At 40.4% G+C, this 24694-nt stretch overlaps 1 protein-coding gene across 3 annotated transcripts in view; it reads right to left on the bottom strand.

Moving 5' to 3' along the window:
- The window catches only part of LOC109912840 (death-associated protein kinase 3), a 40981-nt gene that overhangs the window by 13523 nt on the left and 2764 nt on the right, over nucleotides 1-24694 (bottom strand). For all 3 annotated transcript variants that reach the window (XM_048614147.1, XM_048614148.1, XM_020512284.2), the window contains 3 exons: nucleotides 16819-16972; nucleotides 11727-12087; nucleotides 1314-1443 (listed from right to left, as the gene is read on the bottom strand). In XM_048614147.1, the coding sequence (XP_048470104.1) occupies nucleotides 1314-1443; nucleotides 11727-12087; nucleotides 16819-16904 (577 nt within the window). In that variant the 5' untranslated portion in view covers nucleotides 16905-16972. The remainder of the gene's footprint in view (nucleotides 1-1313; nucleotides 1444-11726; nucleotides 12088-16818; nucleotides 16973-24694) is intronic.

Genomic DNA, 24694 nt, shown 5'->3' with positions numbered 1-24694 from the left:
CTTTCAGAAGAGAATTAAATTATCTGGAGAAGCAAAACCTATAGGGCTGAGGAAAGGGTAGCAGAGGAGGAACAGGCGAGTGGGCACAGATACAAAGGGCTAAATGACCTCCTTCTCTGCTGTAACCATTCTATGACTGTATGTACACTGATACCATCCAGCCTCACTTCAACATAATTCTCAACTCACAACTGCATCTCATTTGTCAAACTGCTTGCTTGACATCCACGACTGACAAGTTGAAATCTCTAAAGGTTTGAGAATAGATTTGTAGTTCAGGTTGTGGACGTTGTGGTTGGTTGGTTGAAATCTTCTGCAACTAATATATTGTCAATGCTCTGCTTTGTCTTTCAGTTCCCAGCAAAACCTCCATTCCCTTACCACCTGCTCCTTCCCTGGCAACTAAATTTTAGCCAGATGGTTTGCAAACCTGACATCATTTCCCCTGAGGTAAGCTGCCAACCACACATCCATGCCATTACTATGGCTGCTTATCTAGAACACTGGAACGTTGCCTGACACATCTACTGCCTCAGCTCATCTGTTGTTGAAACCCTCATTCATGCCAAAGTTACTCCACATTGGCTATCCCAGACGAACAATCCATCTACTACTCACAAATCTATCCTATTCAAAACTCTGCTGCCCATATCCTAACTCACTGTTGAGTCTTGATTACCTATCGGCTCTCTGCTTTAGCTACTTACGTTGGCTTCCAATGAGCAATATATGGATTTTAAAATTCTCATTTTAAAATCCCTCTTCGTCTCAACTCTCCCCATCTCTAAATTCCTCCAGCCCTAAGACCCATTGAGATATTTGCTCCTCCAATTCTAACCTCTTGCACACACCTCAAATATGATTCACTTGGGGGCCATGTTCTCAGGTACTGAGGCCCCCTAAGCTCTGGAATTCTCTTCCTAAACTCAGCTTCATTTCCATATTTACCTCCTTCAAGATTCTCCCTAAAACTAAAGATTTTAAATCGGATTCCCTAATACTTCCTTTTGAAGGAAAGTGTCAAACATTATTTGATCATATTTTGAAGCATCTTAACACATTTTATTACATTAAAGACACTACCTAAGCACACCGAACAGGACATGTTGCAATTGAGGAACAGGTCATTCAGTGCCTCGAGCCTATTCTCCTATTCATTTAAATTAGGAATGAAATATGTCCTATGAAACAAACTCCTCATCAAAGAATTAACATTACAAAAATTGTTACACAATTTGGCAATAAAACAAAATTAAAACAAATCTAATTACAGCTTAAAAAATATCAGACAGAATGCACAGTAACGTACTGACCAACAAACTCTGGAGTTCCAAAGATGTTTTTGAATTCATTCCCATCCTCAATCTTGTGTGCAATACCAAAATCAATCAGCTTGATGCGGGGATTGGGAACATTTTTATCCAGAAGCATAATATTTTCAGGCTAAATAAAAGGAAGATTAAAGCATTAGGAAAATTGACATACGTAAAAACATAAAAGCAAGTTCCAGCATAATAACATCAGATAACTCAGGCTCAACAATATGTAAAACTAGGTTGAAGGAAGACAATCAAATAACATTTTCAGATAGATGAAGGAAGACACTTTTCTTAGAAATACTGATACTGTAGGTGATTTCCACACCTCAAATACCATTAATCAGGGTCTGGACGTTAAGGTGCAATGAAAACAGAGTAACTAAACTTTTTTTTAAAAAAAAAGTAAACATGAAACATCACTTTATTTTGATAAAATTCACACATAAATGATCATTGGCACAGCATTTACAACATTTGAGAGGTGCAAACATATCAGAAGAAATGGATTGCTCTGGTATATTTTTGGGTTGGGTGGAAGAGATTATAAACATTTGCTTGAAGTTTGGTTTCTCCTGAGGGAGAGGAAAGAGAGATAGACAAGGTAAAACGTATCAATTGGAAAGAAAGCCAGAAAACTGAATCCTCGTGTTTTCTACTAACGCAGCTAATCATGTGAGTTTACACATTCATAATAGGTGTGTACTGACTCAAAGAGAGAACAACGAGGAGGATTGAGAGCATGATATCATCCCAGAGCATTAAAAAAATGTGAATGATACAAGAGACCAGCGTTCAGATACCTGTCAGTGTATTGTCACTATGAATATTTGTTAAGAAGGATTTTTTTTCACTTTGAACTTGAACAAAACATTAGTCAAGATAGTTTGTAGATTGAGGGGTACTGAAATCCACAAACCTGAGGCCAGTGGGTCTTATGGATGCAGATTTTGGATTGACCAGATATACATTACATTCTGTTAGGGCAAGTCTGAATGGCAGTTTTCAATTACAACACTTTGGAAATACTTTAAACTATTGTTCACAAGGCGTGGGTGTCATTAGCAAGGCCAGCATTTATTGCCAATCCCTAATTTCCCTCAAGAAAGTGCTAGTGAGTTACTGTCTTGAACTGCTACAGTTTACATGGTGTACATACACCTACAATGCTGTCAAGGAAGAAGCTCCAGAATTTAGATCCAGCAGAGAAGTAAGAGTGATATTGCTCCAAGTCACAGTAGAGCATGGTTTGGACAAGAATGTGCACGTGGTGGGTTCTGTCCTTTCCTTCTGGAAAGTGGAGATTTCTGGTTTAAATGGTGCTGTCTAAGGAGCCTTGGAGTGTTGTTACAGTGCATGTTGTAGACAATACACACTGCTACCATGTATGGGCATGATGCAAAATGTAATATCTTCAGTTTTCAAGGTCTTAAAGCAAATAAATAATGGACTGAGGTTGTCAAATGAGCTGATAGTTTTATTTTGTAACAAAGATAGAATGGATGTATAGATAACTGTAAGGCAGAGATTAGTTAACAGTTAACTACCAAGTACAGGAAAACTCTTTCTAGTGAAGCAGTGAGATCACCATACATTATAAACATATAGGAAAGTAGGCCCTCTTGGATATCATTCACTATTACCCCTGTTTTTTTTTTAAATTTTATTTTTGCACCGTAGCCAGACAGCATGAAGAGAAATGCCAAAACAAAAACTGTATTTTCTATATTTTCCAGTTTAAAAGACTGTTCTTTTAAAAAACAGAGACCGTCTAGCTGGACTCACGTCTGATCACGTGACTATATCTGCAGAAGCTTCTGACCTCCATGCTGCATAGACATTGCCCCTAAAACTGATGCAGGGGACTTGGAGATGAGCTGCCTGCTTCCATTCAAGTCTCTAATTGGCCCAGTAAAATGCACCTCAGCACCTGAAATACATGTGCTTGTCACATGACAAAGACCTGAGCTTAATTACACAATTCTGGGATTCTGTGTCAGTTGCTGTTTGACTTCAAGGGAAAGCAGAACCTCAGACTGAGTTGGCAGCTTGTCTTAGACCTTCCATTATGGTCTACAAGTTACTGGCTGCAAAGAAGCCTGCACTTTGCTTGCAGTAAAGAAAAATATTGGGCCATGGTTACAAAGGAAACTGTTATTGGACACTGTACTGCAGGAAGCCATGAACCGATTTATTTTTCCAATATCTACACATTTAAAAAATCTTGTAATTTATATCCTATTTCCTCTCCCTCCCATCTTTCTTACTTTGATTGCTTTAGTGCATGGATGGAGCAGGGAAGTAATTCCTCTATGTTTTGAATACTTTGTTAATAAATCTTATCTTTGATTTCATTTTAAAGGATTTTGCTGTGGGTTTATTTCAAAAATTCAAATGCAAAAACAAAAAAGTTTGGGGAAACATTTTTTTGGTCTACCTCAGAGAGGTTGAGAACAAAAAGAAAAGGAGTAAATCAAACAATGCTTCGCTGTCTGAATCTTGAGAGAGACAAAGTAATCATAATTTAAATTCAAATAAAAAGCAAAATATTGCAGATGCTGGAAATCTGAAATAATAACAAACTCTCTCTACAAACTTTCTTTTTAAATTCACATATGGGACATGGATGTCACTGGCTGGTCAACATTTATTGACAGTTCTAGTTGCACTTGAGAAGGTGAGCTGCCTTCTTGATCCGCTGCAGTCCATATATGTTGAAGGTAGACCCACAATGCTATTAAGGAGGGAATTCCAGGATTTTGACCCAGCGACAGTGAAGGAACAGTGACATATTTCCAAGTCAGGATGGTGAGTGGCTTGGAGAGTATATTGCAGGGGTTGGTGTTCCAATGTATCTGCTGCCCTTGTCCCTCCACATAGAGGTTGTGGAGGATTTGGAAGGTGTTGTCCAAAGATCTTTAAATTTTTGCAGTAAGTACACACTACTGCTACTGAGCGTCAAGTGGTGGAGGGAGTGCTTTATCCTGGATGGTGTCAAGCATCTTGAACGCTGTTGGAGCTGCACCCATCCAGGCAATAGGGAGTATTCATAGTCCTGACTTGTGCCTTGGAGGTAGCGGGCAGCCTTTAGGCAGTCAGGACACGAGTTACTTATTCAGTATTCCTAGCCCTGACCGGTTCTGGTAGCCGATGTATTTATACAGCCAATCCAACTGAGTCTCTGGTTAACAGTAACCCCTAGGATATTGGTAGTGAGGGGATTCAGAGCTGGTAACACCACTGAATGTTAGGAAATGATGGCTAGATTGTCTCTTATAGAATCACAGAATGCCTACAGTGTGGAAGCAGGCCATTCAGCCCATTGAATCTAGACGAACTCTCTGAAGAGCATCCCATCCAAACACACTCCCTACCCTATCCCTGAATTTCCCATGATTAATCCACCTAGACTGCATATCCCTGGACACCAAGGGCAATTCTGCACGGCCAATCCACCTAACCTGTACACCTTTGGACTGCAGGAAAAAACCACAGCACCTGGAGGAAACCCAACAGACAACGTGGAGAATGTGCAAACTCACACAGTCACCCGAGGGTGGAATCGAACCTGGGTCCCCGGTGCTGAGAGACTGCAGTGCTAACCACTGAGACACTATGCCGTCCTAAAGAGCGGAGATGGTGACTGCCTGACATTGTGCAGCACAAATATTACTTGCTGCTTGTTAGCCTAAGTTGACAAATGCTGTCAAATCTGCATTTCCAAGACTTGTGTTTTTAAGTTCATAAATGAAATTCACCTCATTCCATGTTTATCCATGACACTCATTTTTGTTACAACTGCAATGAAAGTTGACCATTAATATTACCTTTCATCATTTGACTATAATTGCCAAGACTTGCATGGTCTAAAAACAATTTTTAAGAACATTACTGACCTCAAATGACAGCTGTGATCACCTGACAAATCCAGGCAACCCTCATGGTTTTACAAAACCTGCTGCATCTCAATCACCATTTTAATCAAGGAGCACTAAAACTCAATGGGGTGTCAGAAATTTCACACCTCTTGTTCTACTCACACTTGCATGATAAATTTACATATTAAGAGACAAAATTTCCAACTTGAAATTAAACAATAACAGACACCAGAACCCACAAAAGGGATGGCATCATCAGCCTTTAAGCAAAGCGAGAGAGAAAAGCAACATGAACTAACAACAGATAGTAAGAACTGCCATTGCTGGAGTCAGAGATAGCACAGTGTGGAGCTGGAGGAACACAGCAGGCCAGGCAGCATCAGACGAGCAGGAAAGTTTTTGTTGTTTCGGGTCAGGACCTTTCCAAAGAAGGGTCCTGACTACAGACATCAGCTTTCCTGCTCCTCTGATGCTACCTGGCCTGCTGTGTTCCTCCAGCTCCACCCTGTGTTATCTATGAACTAACAATAGCAACGATACCTTCTCTCTCGCTGTCTCAGGGATCAATGCAAGTGGAAAAAGTAACTTGGAAAAACTACTGTTAAAAGATAAGTCAAGGTTATCTGCATGCCTTGTCACCCGAGGAAACAGGACAATTGTTACATAGTTGGGACTCAGGTTTTATTTTTGTAACTCAATGGCTGTGACCTTTCCAGTCTCTGTAGCCACGTTACTTTTTAAGCTGTGTGTCAGATATCTTTTTCACCCCTCAAGTTTAATACATAATAAAACTCCACTTTCACTCAAGAAAATCATGGATTTGGCTCTCCATGTTTGATTTGGTTAACTAATTTTGGTTGAAGTGTGATAGCTATGTGTAAATCAGAATCCATTGTTAATAGATTTCACAAGGCAGTAAATAAGCTGCGAGTGCCTTTTAAGAAAAGACTTAAAATTAAAGACCGAGAAAGTATAATCGTGTAGATTCACCAGGGAAGATGATAAAGATGGAAGAGTATACATTGCAGGATAATTGAGACATTGGGACTATTTTTACTGTAGCACAGAAACTATGGTGAAAGTTTAAAATTATGAAGCTTTGATGGTGAATAGAAGAACAAGAACTGGAGGGGAATTGAGTTAAGAGCTGCAAGGTTATGCTGCAGCTCTATAAAACCCTGGTTAGACCACACTTGGAATATTGTGTTCAATTCTGGTCACCTCATTATAGGAAAGATGTGGAAGCTTTAGAGAGGGTGCAGAGGAGATTTACTAGAATGCTGCCTGGACTGGAAGGCAGGTCTTATGAGGAAAGGTTGAGGGAGCTAGGGCTTTTTTCATTGGAGCGAAGAAGGATGAGAGGTGACTTGATAGAGATGTACAAGATGATGAGGCATAGATAGACTGGATACCCAGAGACCTTTTTCCCAGGGCAGAAGTGACTATTACGAGGGGGCATAAGTTTAAGGTAATTGGAGGAAGGTTATAGGGGAGAGGTTGGAGGTAGGTTCTTTACACAGAGTGGTGGATGTGTGGAATGTACTGCCGGCAGTGGTAGTGGAGTCAGATACATTAGGGACATTTAAGTGACTCTTGGATAGGCACATGGAGGATAGTAAAATGTAGGGTATGCAGGGTAGTTTGATCTTAGTAGGATAATAGGTCAGCACAACACTGTGGGCCAAAGGGCCTGTACTGTGCTGTACTGTTCTATGTCTATGTCCTGAGAACAAAGAACAATACAGTAGAGACACTGACAACAGATGAATTGACACCACGCGACAATCACCAGACAGCAACGCTCCCTCTCAGTCAGGGAACACTTCAGCAGTCAAGGGCATTCAGCCTCTGATCTTCAGGTAAGTGTCCTCCAAGGTGGACTCCGCGATACACAACACAAATGCCGAGCAAGAAGTACTCAAGAAGATGACCTCAACCGTCTTCTTGGGTTCACGTTGCGCTACAGATAACCCACCACACTGTTCTCTACCTGTAAAATCTTTCTTACTTTCTTGTTTTAACAGCAATCACCTGGATAAATTGTTATGATCTCTCTACTTGAATTAGTTAGTACAGTTTTGAATTACTTATTCCCCACATCCCTCATGCCGTTCCCTCCCTCATGCCACGCGCACACAGCCCTCCGCCCCCCCCCCACCATGGGGTGAATCATTTCATCCAATATGTCTGTTTATTTGCAGATACATTCTATTTTGCTCAAAAAACACACACAATTTGTAGTTACAGTCAGTGCAGCATCTTATAAATTCCAGCTTTTGGAATAAAACCAGCCTGATTCCAGGTTAAAACTGAGACAGATGTCTGAACAGAGATGTTACCTTTTGTATATTCCTATGGCTCTGCCCGATTGTCACGACAGCACAGCACTGACATAGATGGTGTGTAAAGTGTTTATAAAGTCAAACACTCAGTCACCTGCAGAGACTTATTTGACACTCCGCTCACACCAGTTGTATGATCTTGTGATCTCTCTGCCTATAAACTCTGCATTTGCGTGCCCTGCTCTCTTCACTGCACCCCCAAAGCTTGCATGATTCCAAATAAACTGGTTTTCGTATGACTTTTGACTAAATGAAGACAGGAACAGGCCCTTCAGCCCTCCAAGCTTGTGCTGACACATTTTGCCCTTCCATATTAAAACTGTCTTCACTTGGGGAAATGGGGAAATCCTGTTTTGTCTGGGTGGCAAATCAGTGATTGCAAGTGAAGAGATTAATTCAGAGAAATACCTATACATAGACAGTAGTGTATGGAGTGCTTTACTACAGAGTAGCTGAGACAGACCGTCTTTTAAAGAATAAGTAAATGTTTAAAAGGGGAGATAAATTCATAGTTGAAGAGAAATCAGTCTGTAACTGTTTTGAAGATTTAAAATGCACACATTGCGTTAAGCGGAATCCTTTTACACTGTAAACTTCAGGGGTTTTTTTATCTTACTGTGCTGCACACCCGAGAAGTTATCAACATTTGTTATTCCTCAGCTCTAAAAATCCAAATACTTTAACAGCCTCAGGTACCTCTGCACCAGTTATGAAACTTGGACTGCGAATCTCTTGCCCCACTAATAGTAATTGCTCTGTAATATGATAGAACCGGAGAGGATTTTTCAACCAGATCAATGCTTCCTAAACCTTTTCCCTCCATAACCCCGTTTCTAGGCTTGAAAACTGTCACGATCCCTCAGTGAGGACTGAGAGCATAAGAGCCTGTTAGAGCAGGAGCACTGCTGTTCAAACTCGATTGAAACTCCAATGAGCCATTACTAACTTGGATCTCATGACCCGAAACGTTTTAGCTGGTGACCCCACCTGGGGTCCTGAGCCCTTTGGGAAGCCCTGAACGACATATTGCACAATTTAGAACAAAGCTAGAAGAATGAAAGAAACATGGAGCCTGTTTGACACAATACAAAATGCAACTCCACACATCCTGCAACATTCTGCAGTAATGCTGTTTTAAGGAAACCACCCAGAGTACAGAGTCACATAATCCTCAATCTATTCACGGAAAGCTTTTGGCACTGATTCTCCTCACATCCCCTGGAGCTAAATTACAAAGGATGAAAAATGACAAAATAAAATGCACCATCCTTTCTTAAAATAGCAAAGCCATTGAGACACTTAAGTCTCAATCTAGTCACATCATCATAGTCTGGTTAATACACCCCGCAACAAATAATGTCAGCACAGCTCCTTATTACAACAGGGAGTGTGAGCCTTCCAAGTTTGGCCTGGTGATGTCTTTCTCCATCTGAGGAAAATCTGATAGTGTGTTCCTCTCATGGCTCAGAATTTGTCTAGCAGACAGCCAAGTCCCTCAGGCCACAGAGGTTACAGTTCAGGAGAGATCAGGGCAATTAGTTGATCTCAGTCAGGATGGGAATAATAGCACGACTACCCTACTAACAGGGCAGAAAATTACTCTGTTTTCCCACTCCAGTTGCAATATCCACGCAGGCAAACAGATAATATTTTTGGTGTTGCTTATGAAATAATTATTGTCAGGACCACAGGAAAACTGCCAGGCTCCCACCCACAGCCTCCAACCTCATCGTTCCCCAACCCCGCACTGCCCGCTTCTATCTCCTTCCCAAAATCCACAAACCTGAATGCCCTGGTCGACCCATTGTCTCCACCTGATCTCCAACTATCTGGACTCCATTTTCTCCCCCTTGGTCCAGGAACTCCCTACCTATGTCCGTGACACCACCCACGCCCTCCACCTCCTCCAGAACTTCCAATTCCCCGGTCCCCAACACCTCATCTTTACCATGGACATCCAGTCCCTATACACCTGCATTCCCCACGCAGATGGCCTAAAGGACCTCCGCTTCTTCCTGTCCCCTTCCACTGACACCCTCATCCGCTTAGCCGAACTTGTCCTCGCCCTCAACAACTTCTCTTTCAATTCCTCCCACTTCCTACAGACAAAGGGGGGTGGCCATGGGTACCCGCATGGGCCCAAGCTATGCCTGCCTCTTTGTAAGTTACGTGGAACAATCCCTCTTCCGTACCTACACTGGCCCTAAACCCCACCTCTTCTCTGTTACATTGGTGACTGTATCGGCACCGCCTCGTGCTCCCACGAGTAGCTCGAACAGTTCATCCACTTCAACACCTTCCACCCCAACCTTAAGTTTACCTGGACCATCTCTAATACCTCTCTCCCCTTCCTGGACCCCTCTGTCTCCATATCCGGCCCTTTTCCGATGAAGGGTCTAGGCCCGAAACGTCAGCCTTTCTGCTCTTATGCTGCTGCTTGGCCTGCTGTGTTCATCCAGCCCTGCACCTTGTTGTCTCCTCTTCTATGACTTGTTTTAATGGTTGGTCTTGATGGCAATATCTGACCATACAGAACGCTTTTTAAAACAAAAAACAAGAGGGTTCTTTGTAATGATGTGGGTATTGCTGACTAAACCAGTTTTTATTGCCCTCCCAGAAAGTGGTTGTGAGCTGCCTTCTTGGGAACCACTGCACTCTTGGGATATTGATCCGGTATTGCGTGGAAGGGAGTTCCAAGATTTAGACTCAACAATAGTAAAGGAAGCACAATATAGCCCCACGTCAGGATGGTGTGTGGTTTAGAGGGGAACTTGCAGGTGGTATCCCCATGCCTCTCAGCCAGGAAGTTATGGGTTCAAACTGCACTCCAGGAATTGTGCAGGTTGACATCACTGAACTGTTCACCTCCGGTCTCCTCAAAACCTGCCTGCCATCTACAAGGCACAAATTCTAAGTGTGATCGCACACTGCCCACTTACCTGGAGGAGTGCAGCTGCGCTTGAATTTCTAGGTAGCGGAGCTCATGGATTTGGAAGGTACTATTGGAGAAGCCTTGGTGAATTACTGCAGTGCATCTTCTAGCTTGTATATGCTGCTGCTACTATGCACTGGTGGTGAAGGCAGTGAATGTTGAAGATGGATGAGGTGCCAATCCGGTGGGCTGCTTTGCCTTGGATGATGTCAAGCTTCTTGAATGTTATTGAAACTGCACTCATCCAGGCAACTAAGATTATCTGATCACACTTCAGGCCTGTGCTTTGTAGATGGTGGACAGGTTCTAGGGAGACAGCAAGTGAACTGTTCAGTGATACCAACCTAAAACAACGTGCTCCACTATTGGAGTGCAGCATGAACCTATAACCTCCTGAGCTATGGGTGACATCTTATATATGTTTCAAAAGTAATAAAGGCAATATGCAAACTTGTTCCAACTGGCAACATCCCTTTTGTCACCTGGCCCACTTTAGGGTGAAAAGGCAAACAAATTATTCATTGCCACAAGAGGAAGGAGATGGAGTGAACGTGCTTCAAAACTTCTGCAGCCAGTTGCAATGATGCACTTTCCAGACCAATAGTTGCAAGTACCAGATGAAGCCTAGCAGCCAGTCCAAAAATAGACCAAAAATGTAAAAAAAAAACTCCAGTCTGGCAGCATCTACAGAGGCAGAAAGAGAGTTAGCATTTTAGATCGATGACCTTGCTGAATACATGAAATGTTAAACTCCTTCTCCCATCACAAATGTGGTCATGCTGACCTTCAGAGTATTTTCAACATGTATTTTTATTTCACATTTCCAACACAATTTTTTTTTTTTTTTTTTAAAAATACTGCAAGGTACTGAACTTGATTAATTGCGTAATGACTGGGTTAGTTATTAACAGAAAACAGTGGTTGGCTAAATTGAAATAAATCTATCCAGAAAGACAGAAACTGCAAATGAGCTCAAGAAATGATTAATACCTTCTTGTATATTTGATCACTATGAATGTTTCCTCAGCTAAGGTTTAGTGTGATGTCCAAAATAAATAAATACCAACTAGTAAACACAAAGTGATCTATATGAAGAATCAATACGCAGGGCACAATCAAAGCTGTAAAGACAGTCAATCGAGGAGCAACAAATACTGACACTAACTTTGGATTTTCAAAGTCTATTGATTATATGGTTAAATTATTCATACAAATGTTTCATGTCTGTTTCAAATGCGCTGAGCCAATGAAACAATACCTTGAGGTCAAAGTGAGCAATCTTCTTTGAATGCAGGTAGTGTACACCATCCAAAATCTGTTTGAGAAATTCTGTTGCCTCTTCCTCGGTCAATGATTCTTTCTCGGCTAGAAAATCAAAAAGCTCCCCGCCTGACACCAGCTCAAGGATGAGGATAACATCTGTCTTATTTTCAAAGATATCATGTAAAGTAATGATGTTCTGATGCTGGATCTCCCTCAGAATGTTCACTTCCCGTTCAATCTCCTCGAGGCTCACCCCACGACGGCTGGAAGACAGGCGCCGCTTCTTGATAAACTTGGCTGCGTACTCTATGTTGGTGCTTTTCTCCCGGCATTTCTTCACAATTGCAAACTGGCCACTGGGGAAATAACAGCACAGGCTGGTCATTAACTGACATTAACATAGAAAGGCAGGAATTCGTCACAGCACCATCAGTATTCCAGTAACCAGCAGAAAACATGAGAAACACACGCAACATGTCCGTTGGTATTTGATAACTGAAAGAACAATTTACTTATTCAAATTGGTACCAGCAAGCACAATCAAACAACGATTAGTGTACATCTGAAATTCTCTCCCCTAAAATTTGCTTGAGGTTAGGTCAATTCAAAATTTCAAAAGCGATCGATAACATACTTGCCTAACAAAAGTCTTAAGTTATGGAACCAAGCGATATAGATTTAACTGAATGGCTCAAAAGGACGGAATGATCTTCTCCTGGTCTTGTGCTGCTATACTTGAATCTCAGCCTGAAATATTAATCTACCTGCCCTATTTTCCATTAAAATAGTATCCACAGTCTCCACTGAGAAGACAGACATACATCAACCAAGTACGATCACAAATATATATCAGGCACAAATAGTTTGCATCTTCTGGACTAATAAGGGTCACCTTGTATTTTACATGTTGAGTAAATAACGATGGTTGAACTCAACTTACTTCATTTGTCCATATCTCTCAAACAGCCACATTCCACCACAAAACCTAATAACTTAGATTACTAAAAAACGGTACCTGTGATATTATTTATTGGTCAAATAAGCAATCAGAACATTGAGAAACATTGCTGGATACAATATTGCCTAGAAACACAGGAACCAGAGACACCATTTCAGTCCTCAAGGCTGTTGCACTATTCCGAATTCTAATTCCTTTCAGCTTTTGTACCCATGATTAACAAATATATTCATCTCAGTTAAAATTAACAAATGATCCACCATCAGCAGCCCTGATGAAGACAGTTGAAATTTCTAACCACCTTTAACGATGGAAATGTTTTCTTAATTCACTCCTTCAAGGCCTGACTCTTATTTTTCAGACAACGTTCTTTTTCTTTACCAACTGGGGAATCTAGAAGTGTTTCAAAAACAAAGTGCAGGAGAACTCAGCAGGTCTAGCAGCATATGCACAGAAAGCAAGAGTTAAAGTTGTGAATCCAGTGACCCTTCATTAGATTAAGCACTTTGTCAGCACTGTTTTGGTTTTAAATCCCCAGCATCTGCAGCTCTTTTATTTTACGATAGAAATAGTTGCTCTCTATCTATCCCACCTGCTTCCTTCATAGCTTGAAAACACTCACTGCTTAAATTCTAGGAATTGGAACATTGGTTCATGTAAGCTCCTTGCAATTTACCCCTTGAAGTCCAGATATCATTCCAATAAACCTATGCTGTATTTCCTGCTTGGCCAATGTATTCTTCCTGTGACAGTACCCAGGCAGAATACAGTACAAGTGGGGTCTAACCAGGGTTTTGTATAAATGTACCATGACTTGTAAGCCTTAACCTTTAATCCACTAGATAAAGGCTAACAGTCACGATCCCTTTTGATATTTTATTTTACCCATCCATTATATTTTAATGATCTATGCAACTGGACTGCCAAGTCTCTTTAAACCTCCTCTCCTTCCAGCTTTACACCATTTAGAAAGTGTTTCATATTACCCTTTCTGTATTGAAATCCATTCACCACAGATTTTTCCTCATTCATTTAATCTATCAATAATTTTTTGCTTTCCAATTTTATGTGCATATCTACTGTTTCTAAATACTTATTCAAGAAGCAAGCTGTTAGGATGACTCATTAGTTTTCACACTATTTAAAGCTCAGCAGCAGAGCACCTTGACTTTCCACAGCATTCAATGAGATCAAGTTGACCTGTATTTGGTGGGAACTATAATTGGTCATTATCCAAATCAGCTAAACTAGCCAAAGGGGATCTCAGCTTTCTGCTGAAAAGGAGAAATGGAAATTCCATTCCCCACAGTGCTGCCCAAAGCTCTAAACTGGTGACATCAATCCTCCTGACTTGACACAATGCTTATTACTCAAGAGTTAAGGGAAGTGGAGAAGAAAAGTGATTTTTTTTTAAACTAGCTGCTATTCTTTAGAGACGAAATCAGATATATTTTATTTATTGCAGTTCACTTGATCTACAAGTTCCAGGAACTTTGAAAAGGTTAAGCAGAGATCAAAATTAAAAATCAGTGTGTCACAGATTCCTCAGCTACTTCACGGAACACAAAATGAGACTACGTAGATAAAAAGTAAGTTACAGGAACATAAAGCTTAAAATCAAACTTACAATTCTTCAAATCACAAAACAAAAGTTGTGAAAAGATACACAGCAACTCCTGTACAGTCCTGCACCTTATGCTGACACATTAACATGCTATGCTACAAAGTGATTGATTTAATGGACAAGTTTCAGTTAGAGGAAGAGGAAGAGCAAGAGCCTGAAGTATTGGTTTGTGGCGCAAAAATGTTACAATCTTTCAGTAAATATTCATCTCATAAAAGGTTTGAGATATTGGTCTGTAATGCAAATACTAAAGTGATGAGCTAATTATAACAAAAGTGCTACAAGACATACTTATCCTTATAAAGACACTGGTCTGCCATTCTGTCTATAGGACAACAAATGAGTCACTGACTAAGAATGATTCAAACCCTTCAATTATCTCACATAGTTGGTTTGCAATAAGGGTAAGCCAGATGTTGGTGATTGGGCTCTAAAGTTGTGCTTAAAGACTCAATACCAGAATTGAAATGATGTAAATTTCTTAATAAACCCCAAGCATTCTACTTAAAGTCGCAGCCTTCTTAACTATCTTTGAACACTAATCTTCAAGATGTTGCTAATTCACAGCCAATATATTAGGATATATAGTAATCTGGTTGCTATCTACACTCCAGATATTTATTCTCAATATTTGGGGCATACTGTCCCAATGAGTTGCAAGATAATTCCTCTCAGAGAAAACTGTTTTGCAGTTAGATGGAGAGAGCAATACCAACCAAATGGACCATAGCAGTATTGTATAATCAGAGGGTAAAATGATGCCTGTGTCAGAGAGAGAGAAAACACAGGACAAGTAGATTCCCACATTTGTGAGAAACAAACTTCAGAAGTGCACACTTGAAGAAAAAGCACTCCAAAAGAACTTCTCATCTGAAAGACAGCACTTTCTCAATACAAAACTGAATTGTCAGCTGGGATTATCCACTCATGTCTACAGGGTGGGACTTGAATCCACAGCTTTCTGGCTCAGACATTAAAACAGATTAATTATGTTTTCATACTGTCCCCACACTGGAACATTTAAAACTCCAAGTGTGCAACGAGTGTGCGTGAAACTCCACAGAATCTTAGATCCAATGGATAATGTCTCACGTGAAGGTCCCCACTTCATTGTGAGTGACTGAAGTCTGTTACTTACTCTGCTTCATTTTGGCAATACTTTTCATCAATAGGAGCAGTCTACTCCTTAACCAATCGCACACTTGATCAAGCTTTAAAAAGATACCAAACAAGTCAGGAAACAAATGCAAAATATTGCAGATGCTGGAGATCTGAAAAGGCAGCATGGTGAACCATTGGTTGGCACTGCTGCCTCACAGCACCAGGGACCTGGGTTCGATTCCACCCTTGGGTGCCTGTGCGGAGTTTGCACATTCTCCCCGTGTCTGTGTGGGTTTCCTCCTGTTTCCTCCCACAGTCCAAAAGTGTGCAGGCCAGGTGGATTGGCATGCTAAATTGCCCATAGTGTTCAGGGATGTGTAGATTAGGGGGATGGGTCTGGGTGGGATGCTCTGTGGGTCGGTGTGGACTTGTTGGGCCAAAGGGCCTATTTCCACATCATAGGGATTCTATGAAAAGAAAAAACGCTGGAGAAGCTCAGCCAACCTGGCAGCATGGGAGGAAAAACAGAGTTAGTGTCTAGAATCCAATACGATCCTTCTTCAGCCTCCAGCACTTGACTTTTATTTCAAATAAGAACAATCATGGATTCATTTTTAGTTCTTTATGGATAACTGTTTCCAATATCTTGCCCATTCATTTGGGGAGTTAATGACCTAATCTACTTTAATGATGCAGGTTGAAGGAAAAATGCTCCCCTGATCTTCAAATACCATCACTGACTCTTTTGGCTCCACCTGACAGATATGGACTAGCTTTTATCTGAAAAGCAGCATTCAAAACCACTCTGCATTGACAAACCAGATCATGTGCTCAAGTTTCTGGAATGGGATTTGAACCTACTCTCTCTTACTCCGAGATTAAAGCTATCACTGGGCTGCCTCGTGGAAGAGTCCAAGTATTAGTATATAAATAATGACAAGTCATAATTCATGTCCTACACATTTTCAGTGACACGTTTAACACAGCAAAATACAAAAAGACAAAAATCAAATCAAACCAAACAGGAGAACACCAATCAAAACGCCAATGACCACTCAACATTACTCATCATGCTTAAATATCCTACTTAGGGAGCATTTGAATGTTGTTTTTAGCTTCAGTTGGGTACATCCAAAGTATCTTTGTGATCACGTACCCACACTCATTACATAGAGTCTGATATATAAACCTGACAGCAAGAGGGAGAATAAAAGCTGAAATGGATCCTCGTGGATGTTTCTGGTTTCATGAATTTCACAATTTCCCTCAACTTTACTCAGTACATGACTTTTCTGAACTTCAGTATGGAAAGGGATACAATATTTCAGGGAGAAATCACAACCACAGACAGCAAGTTCACAAAAATAACGAAGTCCACATAAATCAGGAAGCTTGTTAGCTCACCTCCCCAACTCTTCTCCCATCTCATAATACTTCTCCACATTATCTTGCTTGAAAACCGCCATCATGCAGGTCAGATCCAATGTCATTATCTACTTTCAAGTATTAATTGAAGATGCTAGAAATCAGGAAAATTTCTTCTATTTCAACGGCAGGTCTAGAACATTAACATACACAAACATATTGTTACTTAAACTGAATAATTTAAAGAAACATTCGAAACAGCCCAACTTTTATGGATTGAGAATTAAAAACGTTATATATCATGCACATAATACATAAATTTTAGGGATTAATGATTCATCAAGAAGTTGAGAAGCCAATGACAGCTTGAAGTTCTTCTACTGAAATTCAAATCTGTGATCAAGACATAAACTAACTATTCATGCCACAGTTCATGTTTCTGAACAAACAAAAAACAGAAGTGATTAAGAAAGTTAATGTTTTGAGTCCAATATGATTCTGACAAAGTTCTGTTTTTATTTCAGATTTCCAGTAACTGCTTTTATTTTCACATCCAGAACAGTGTTCTGCTACTTGTCCTCCAGTCACTTCCAAAACACATGGTCATGACAGGAGCAAGAGGGTCCACTTAAACAGAGTGCTTTCATTAGCATTAACACTTTTACAATAATGCAAAGTGAAAATACAGTCTACATCTCAAGCGAGCACTGTCAATCTTTCAGCCGTTTTATAAATTCGAGTATTTAAAAGCATTTACATCATACCAAAGTAAGTAGTAGTTAAAATTCTACTGCGTTTTTGATGGAGAATTGCCTGGTTTTAAGAAGAACTGGCAGAAAGCCAAGTTAGTAAAAAGGGTTTTGTACAGTATAAGGGTAAGGTAAAAGTAAAGTTGTCATAGTCTCAGAGGACCACAGGGCTGCTCTCTCATTAGAGTGACACACACAACTGATGGTGATTTTAGCGTTAAGGTCACTGTGAAAGCATTCAAATGAAATGCAGGAACAAAAGCAAAGTTGTTGGAAAAGCTCAGCAGGTCTGGCGACATCTGTGAAGGAAAAAAACAGTTAACATTTCGGGTCCAGTGAGCCTTCCTCAGAACCAGAAATGAAATGCAACATACAGTATTTGCAAGGCATACAACTGGAGTTGAAGTCATAGCATTTGATCCCCTTTGAAAATAAGATACTATATCTATAGTCCTGATTTGTATGCACAGGACCACTGTAGTTGTTACTCAGGCTTAGTGGGAGATCAATGAACAATATTACCTACAACATAACACAGAGTGATGGGACGTTAAGAGTAAAGTGTACAATGTTACTCCCATACAGCACAAATAAACATCACAGTCATTACGGACCAAATCAGATCCCCTCAAAAAAATATCAAGACAGCTTAAAAATAAGAAAAAGTTAGGGTCTAAACTAATGTAAAGTGCTGCATTCCGGATGCAATTCAATTAGTCAAACTAAAAAATTTGAAGCTAAACACACTTATTCATATATTCTAGTTAAAATACAAAAGAAAAAAATAAAAACTGGTTTAGCTGTAACTCTATTGGAAAAAATTTAACAGAATAATAGGTTAGTTAACAAATAAACAGTAACTGTTCCAATACAGTCCTCAGCAAGACACATCCAGAAAACAGATTGTCTCACATGCAACTCCAGCAGCAGGAATAGAACCCCCAGTTTAAGCTGTAACAGAGAAGGGAAAAATAGCTTCCACATCTTCATGACCTCAGCAGCAACTGCTACAGAAAAAAAAAAGCTAAGACTAAAAATCCTGGTTCTCAGAGGGATTGACCACACCCCTTCGGGCTGCTTCTATTGTTCCAATTTAAAAAAAAAACTCCAAGGCCTCATAACCTGTTTACTTCATTGGCTTTCCAAATAGACAGTGCGTCACCTCTGTTTTAAAACCTTCTTTCAAAAAGAAAGACAAAATAACCTTCAAACCTATAGTATCTTAACAGTTTAAAGATTGCTGTGCCAGGAGTGTATCACAGCAAAACTTGTGTGTCAGAACCATACGAAGAGTAGGCCATCCAGCCATTTGATACTTGTTTTACCATTGAATAAAATCATGGCTGGCTTGCATCTGAAAACAATTTATCCACTTTTGTTTCATATTCCTTTTTACCTTTATCCAACAATCTATTGATCACAGATTTACAATTGATTGAGAATCTATTGCTTTTTGCAGAGAAAAGCTCCAAACTGACTACTCTGCATAAAGTAGTATTTTCTAACTATCCTCAATGGCCTTGCTCTGATTTTAAGGGTACATTTCAAAGTATGAGACATCCATAACTGTAGAAATAGTTTTTATCTACCCTATAAATGATTTTAAAACCCAAAAACTTAATTAAAACCTCTGTTAACCTGCTAGAACCCAGGTCATGAACCTAATCTATGTACTCTCTCTCCAAAATTTAACCATCAGCCCCCTGATTACATTCTGGTGAATGTGCTCTGCTTCCTCAAAGGTAAAACAATATTTCCTATGGCATGGTGCCCAGAAGTGTTCACAGTATTCCAGGTGGGGTTTAACTCTTATTATACAGGTTTTAAGTTCCTCATTAAGGTCTAGTGCAAGAAAAAGCCATTCTAGAAATGCTTCTCGACCTAAATTGGCTCCCAGTTCAACAATTGCTCAAATTTAGAATAGCATCTACTGATTTCACCCCTTCTCATATCTGTAACCTCTTCCAACCCTACAACCCTCAGGAAGATAACGGCAGCCTCTTGTGTGTCCCTGTTTTTCTTTGACATACCTTTGGCATTCATCTCTTCAGTCATCCAGGGCCCAAAATCTGGAATACCCCCCCGCATCTACATCTTTGACCAAACTGTTGGTCACCTCTTAAACTACTTGGCTGGGCACAATGTCAAATGCTTTCTGATTATGCTGTGGGGTACCTTAACACACTACCACATTAAGAGATGTAAAACAGAATCATGCAATAGTTACAGCATAGGTGGTGGCCATTTGGCCCAGTGTATCCATTCTGGTTTCCAACTGAGCTAATCCAAAATGCATGCCTTATAGTCATAGCCCTGTAGATGTTATTTCTTCAGATTTTTATTCATTCTGTTTTGACAGCTATGATTAATTCTGCTTCCATTGCACTTTCAGGCAGTGAATTCCAGAAACTAACAGCTTATTGTGGAGAAAAGAGGTTTTCCTCATGTTGCCTCTCAATCTTGATACTCTATCAATGAGAACAGTTATTCCCTATCTACCTTGTCTATTCCCCCTTGAAGAACTGCAGCATCAGTTTCACCACATACTGAAGTCTCTTGTGCCTGGAACTGTTCTCTTAAATCTTTTCCACATTCTCTTCAGTCATCATCCTTATTAAACTGTGGTGTCCAGAAATAGGTAGCACGCTAGAATTTTGTCCTTTATCTCAGTACAAGTTCTCTAACCTCTGGAGATGGTCTTCATGATGAGTATTGAAAATTAGACTTCAATTCTGAATATACATTTTTTCTGAAAAATTGCAAATGGGAACAGTTCCTTGGATTTTATCTGTGCAGCAACATATTTGGTAAAGAGTAGAGTTATGACAGGAATCCAGCAGAGTAAGCTATCAGATATAAATACACAGTCAATCACGTTCTTTTGGAAGCAACAATTAGAAGCTTCAGAAGGCTTCTGGATTCAATTATGAATTAATTGTGACGCAATTCATAAAACTGCAACACATTGAAAAATAATAACAATGGATTTGGGAAGAAGCTCTCTACAAGGGTAATAAATGCCTGGTATACCTTTACAGATGGCGCAATGATAGCAAAACATTACGGCTGTTCCAAATGCAGCTGAATGCTATAATGAGAGAAATGGGCTGATAAAGGAATGAGCTTTTATAGGCCTAAATGTGCTGAAACAAAGCCTATACATCTCATTGTTACACACTGGGTGATCCGAGATGATGCAAGTGTTGACTGTCCATGCTGCATTTTGAGTGCTTACTCAGGGAAATTCACAACACAATCAGATAATCTGCTTTTCCATTGCTCTCAAGTTGCAAGGAACTGCAATTTACTTCAAACTGGAACAGCAAGATGTTTCAGTCATTCTCTATTATCTGGCACCCAATATCCCACACTCAGAAACAAAGTTAGGGACAATTACAAATTTCACTTATGCCCCCTTGACATAGAGCTGCTTCACGGTAAAATCATCAAGTAGTCTCAATCTCAAACCTTTAATAGTCTTGGAACAGTTTAAAATCTTTGTGCCAGCTGCTCAAGAGGCACAAGAAAGAATCTTCAGTTATATAATTTTTATTAACCAGACTAAGTAATTTACCAGTGCCACTCACGCTTATTACCTACCTCTAACTTAGGAGTGATGTTTTAGTCTTTCTCACCCAGTCTTTTGTTCTGGATTCATGCTTACCAGCAACCTAACCTTCAACGCTACACACAGTGAATAACAGTATGAGACATATCTGTGCCATCTACAGCAAATATATGCATTACAAAATTCCCATAATTCACAACACTGACACCACATTATGGCATCATATTCCAACCTCAGTCCAGGAATTATTTTTTCCTCTGATAACTCCTTTGCAGAGAATGTTCAAACATTCCAAAGCAGGGTCACACATTACCACATCCCAGTCATAAATCAAAGCCATAAATGAACACTATGCACCCTTAAAACCTAACATTCTTTTTTCATTTAACCTAAATGACTTACCTAATTAAATGCATTTCATGACCTCTTCAAGTTCTGACAGCCGCAAATATGTGAAGACCACTTGTGACTTTGTTCAGTAAAGCTGCGATAACATTGGTGTCATATTTGAGTTTCTGTCTATATATCCGGATCATCACTAACAGTCCTTTTCCAGCTTTGTAACATTGCCAGACTCTGCTCAAACTTCAGCTCATCTGGCACTGAAATCCCTCATCCATGTCTTTGTTACCTTTAGACTGAACTGTTCCATTGCGCTCACTAACCCACACTGGCTCGCCACATTCTATCTTAGTTCTAAAATCCTCATTCTTGTTTCTTTCCCTTTTTGTGTATTCTCTGTCAGCACAACATGATATCTGCTCTCCTCTGATTCTGACCTCATGTGCAGCCCAACTGCATCACTGTTAGTGGCTGTGACTTCAGCAGCCCAAGTTCCAGATTTCCAATCGTAAACCTCTCCATCCTTCTATCTCCCTTTTCTCCTGTAAGATGTTCCATAAAACATACCTCTGATGAAGTTTTTGGTCAACCACCATCTGTGACTCAGTATCAAAATTCTCTTTATATCACTCCTACGAAGTGCCTTAGGAGGTTTCATTACATACTTATGTAGCATCTTTATCAGTTCTTCATTCAAGTGCACATGCTACTGGCTCTGCTAGTGTTTTTGCTACATATTCCTATACAACCTATTGTTCAAACTGTAGCATGGGAACTTAACATCAATCTGAAGCAAAACAGGCAGAGTAGTAATTTTTGCTTGAGGCAGAACAGCCCATAGTTTAATGAGTTCACAATACATCAGTCAAGCAAACATTTTCATGAAAAGAAGTCTTAGTTTTTCCTCAACATGTAGAGATCCAGCTTGCAACAGAGTAGAACTGCAAGGTCAGAGCTGAATTAAACTGTCATTCCATTCCTGGAAGATTTTGATTTAAAACGTATTACCTGTAACGGTTCAACATTATCGTGTTAAAAGGGAAGCTAACAGTATATACACAGAAGGTACATGTACACTTACTGGTGCCTTTTTGACATGTCGAACTGGGTTTTACAACCATCTTAGTAGGCTAAAGATGAAGACCACAATTGCAAATACCATCACACTCAACATCTTCTCTGCTTCTGAATCGTTAGACAGCATCTCACATCCTAAGCAAATGTCTGAAGCTGCATCCGACTATTTGCAACTATACTATCCATCTGACCCCTAAGGTGAGAATCCAAACACACACTCCAGAACAAGCTCTTCTACTTCCACCTGGATATCATGACTCATTTTCTCTTCTGCTTCAGAAATCCTCAACCATACCTTTGTTACCTCAGGACTTGACTATTCCAGTGCACTCCTAGTCAGCTTAAGCTTTTCCCAAGAGATGAACTTATCTAAAACTCTGTGCCTGTCTTCTAACTCATACCAAGTGCTGGTCACCTGTCACCCCCATGTTCACTGACCTATACTGACTCCCAGTTGTGCACATCCAATTTCAAAGTTCTCAACATTATTGTCAAATTCCTCCATAACATTTCCGTTCATTATCTCTGCAACTGCTCTGTGACCTTTGAGATGGTCACACTCCTTTGATTCTGGCCTCTGGTACATCCCGGTCTTGCACAGCTCCACCACTGACAATCATGCCTCCAGCTGTATGGGCTTTAAGTTCTGATCTCCTTCCCAAAACTTCGGTCCTTCTACTTCTTTAACAAACCTTTTATCCTGATCTTCGAATTAAGCAACTAGCACAAAAGTTTTGTTAAAGAGGTGACTTTTTAATGACCACCTTCAAAGCATAGAAAGGTGTTGGGTAGAAGTTCCAGAAAGAGCAGAGATAATGACCCTGTAACAAGAACAAGGGTGACCTTAGTGATTGCAATGACTAGAGGCAAAGGACAATAGGAAAAGTGACTGCCTGTTTTGCCCTCAGACTGAGCACAACTATCCCACACTCCAGGGCGGTTTCAGAACTGGAAGATTTACAATCGACATGATCTTCTCAGTCCAGAAGCTGCACAAGGGAATACTGTGAACGCAGGTATCCACCTTACAGCACCAATCTGACCAAAGCATGTGACCACATGACCAGAGGGGGTCCAAATCAAACCGCCAGAGAAAATTCACTGCCCACTGAAACTGTTCAGTGCAATCTTTCCACAACAGGGCAATATCAAAAACCTTGAAGGTCAAACCACATTGTGTTGACACCAACACGCCCTGGGATATTTCTCCTTTTGCTACTGTCAAATGACTTCATGCCATTTAGAGGCGTCTACAAACATTCCACAAACCGACAGTCATTTAGACTTGCTAACTTGAAATCCCAAGACAATGGCGCACCAAGTGCTCAGGAAGTTGCTCTATGCTGATGATGCCACATACTGAGGAACACATGTAATGGCAAATGGACAAACTCGCACATCTGAAAAGTATCCAGCTTATCCAACAGCATCAGGAAGACAAGTGTCTTGGGTCCACAATGTTGCCATATTGCCATCCTAATGCACCAAATGGGACACTGGAGATGTTGGTAACTTCACAATAAATCAGCAATCTGTCACTAGGTGCTGAAATCAACACTCGTCGCAGAGGCTGCTGTTTTCTGTCCAAGCTTCGTAACAGCGTGCAGAACAGTAGTGACCTGACCGAGAACACCAAACTGAGACTCTACCAAACCTCAGTGCACTCCTCTACAGCGGTGAGACCTGAACAACATGGATTGCCCAGATAAAAGACTGAACCGTTTCCACAGTCACTGTCTCAGAGGTATTGTTGACATCTTTTGAAAGGACAGGGTTGCCAACTCAGAGCTACTGGAACATGCTAATTTCTTCAGCTTCCACTCAGTGCTAAACTAATGACATCTGTGCCAGCCTGGCCATGTTTACCCAACAGACAAAAGGTAGTAATTTCAAAGATGTTCAGTACGGTGAACTGTGCTGGGCCCAAACTCCTGGTCATCCATACCCCCATTACACAGCTGATACAAAGATGGCGAATAGTGATAATGGCGACTGGGAGGCAGTCACAGAGTCATGACCTCAGGAGGCTGACTGTTTGTTTGGAAGGGCATTGGAAGAGATGAGCAAGAGCAAAAGGCTCAGCTGGCAAAAAAGAATACACAGAAAATTGATGCCAGGATAGTGTGCACCTTCTTGGTCCACTGAATTCCTCTGTCGCAAACGTGGCAGACACTACAAT

This window comes from Rhincodon typus, chromosome 29, assembly GCF_021869965.1.
Source record: "Rhincodon typus isolate 14 chromosome 29, sRhiTyp1.1, whole genome shotgun sequence".
Lineage (NCBI taxonomy): Eukaryota > Metazoa > Chordata > Chondrichthyes > Orectolobiformes > Rhincodontidae > Rhincodon > Rhincodon typus.
The sequence above is the reverse complement of the archived record's forward strand: the minus strand, read 5'-3'. Positions and strand labels throughout refer to the sequence as shown.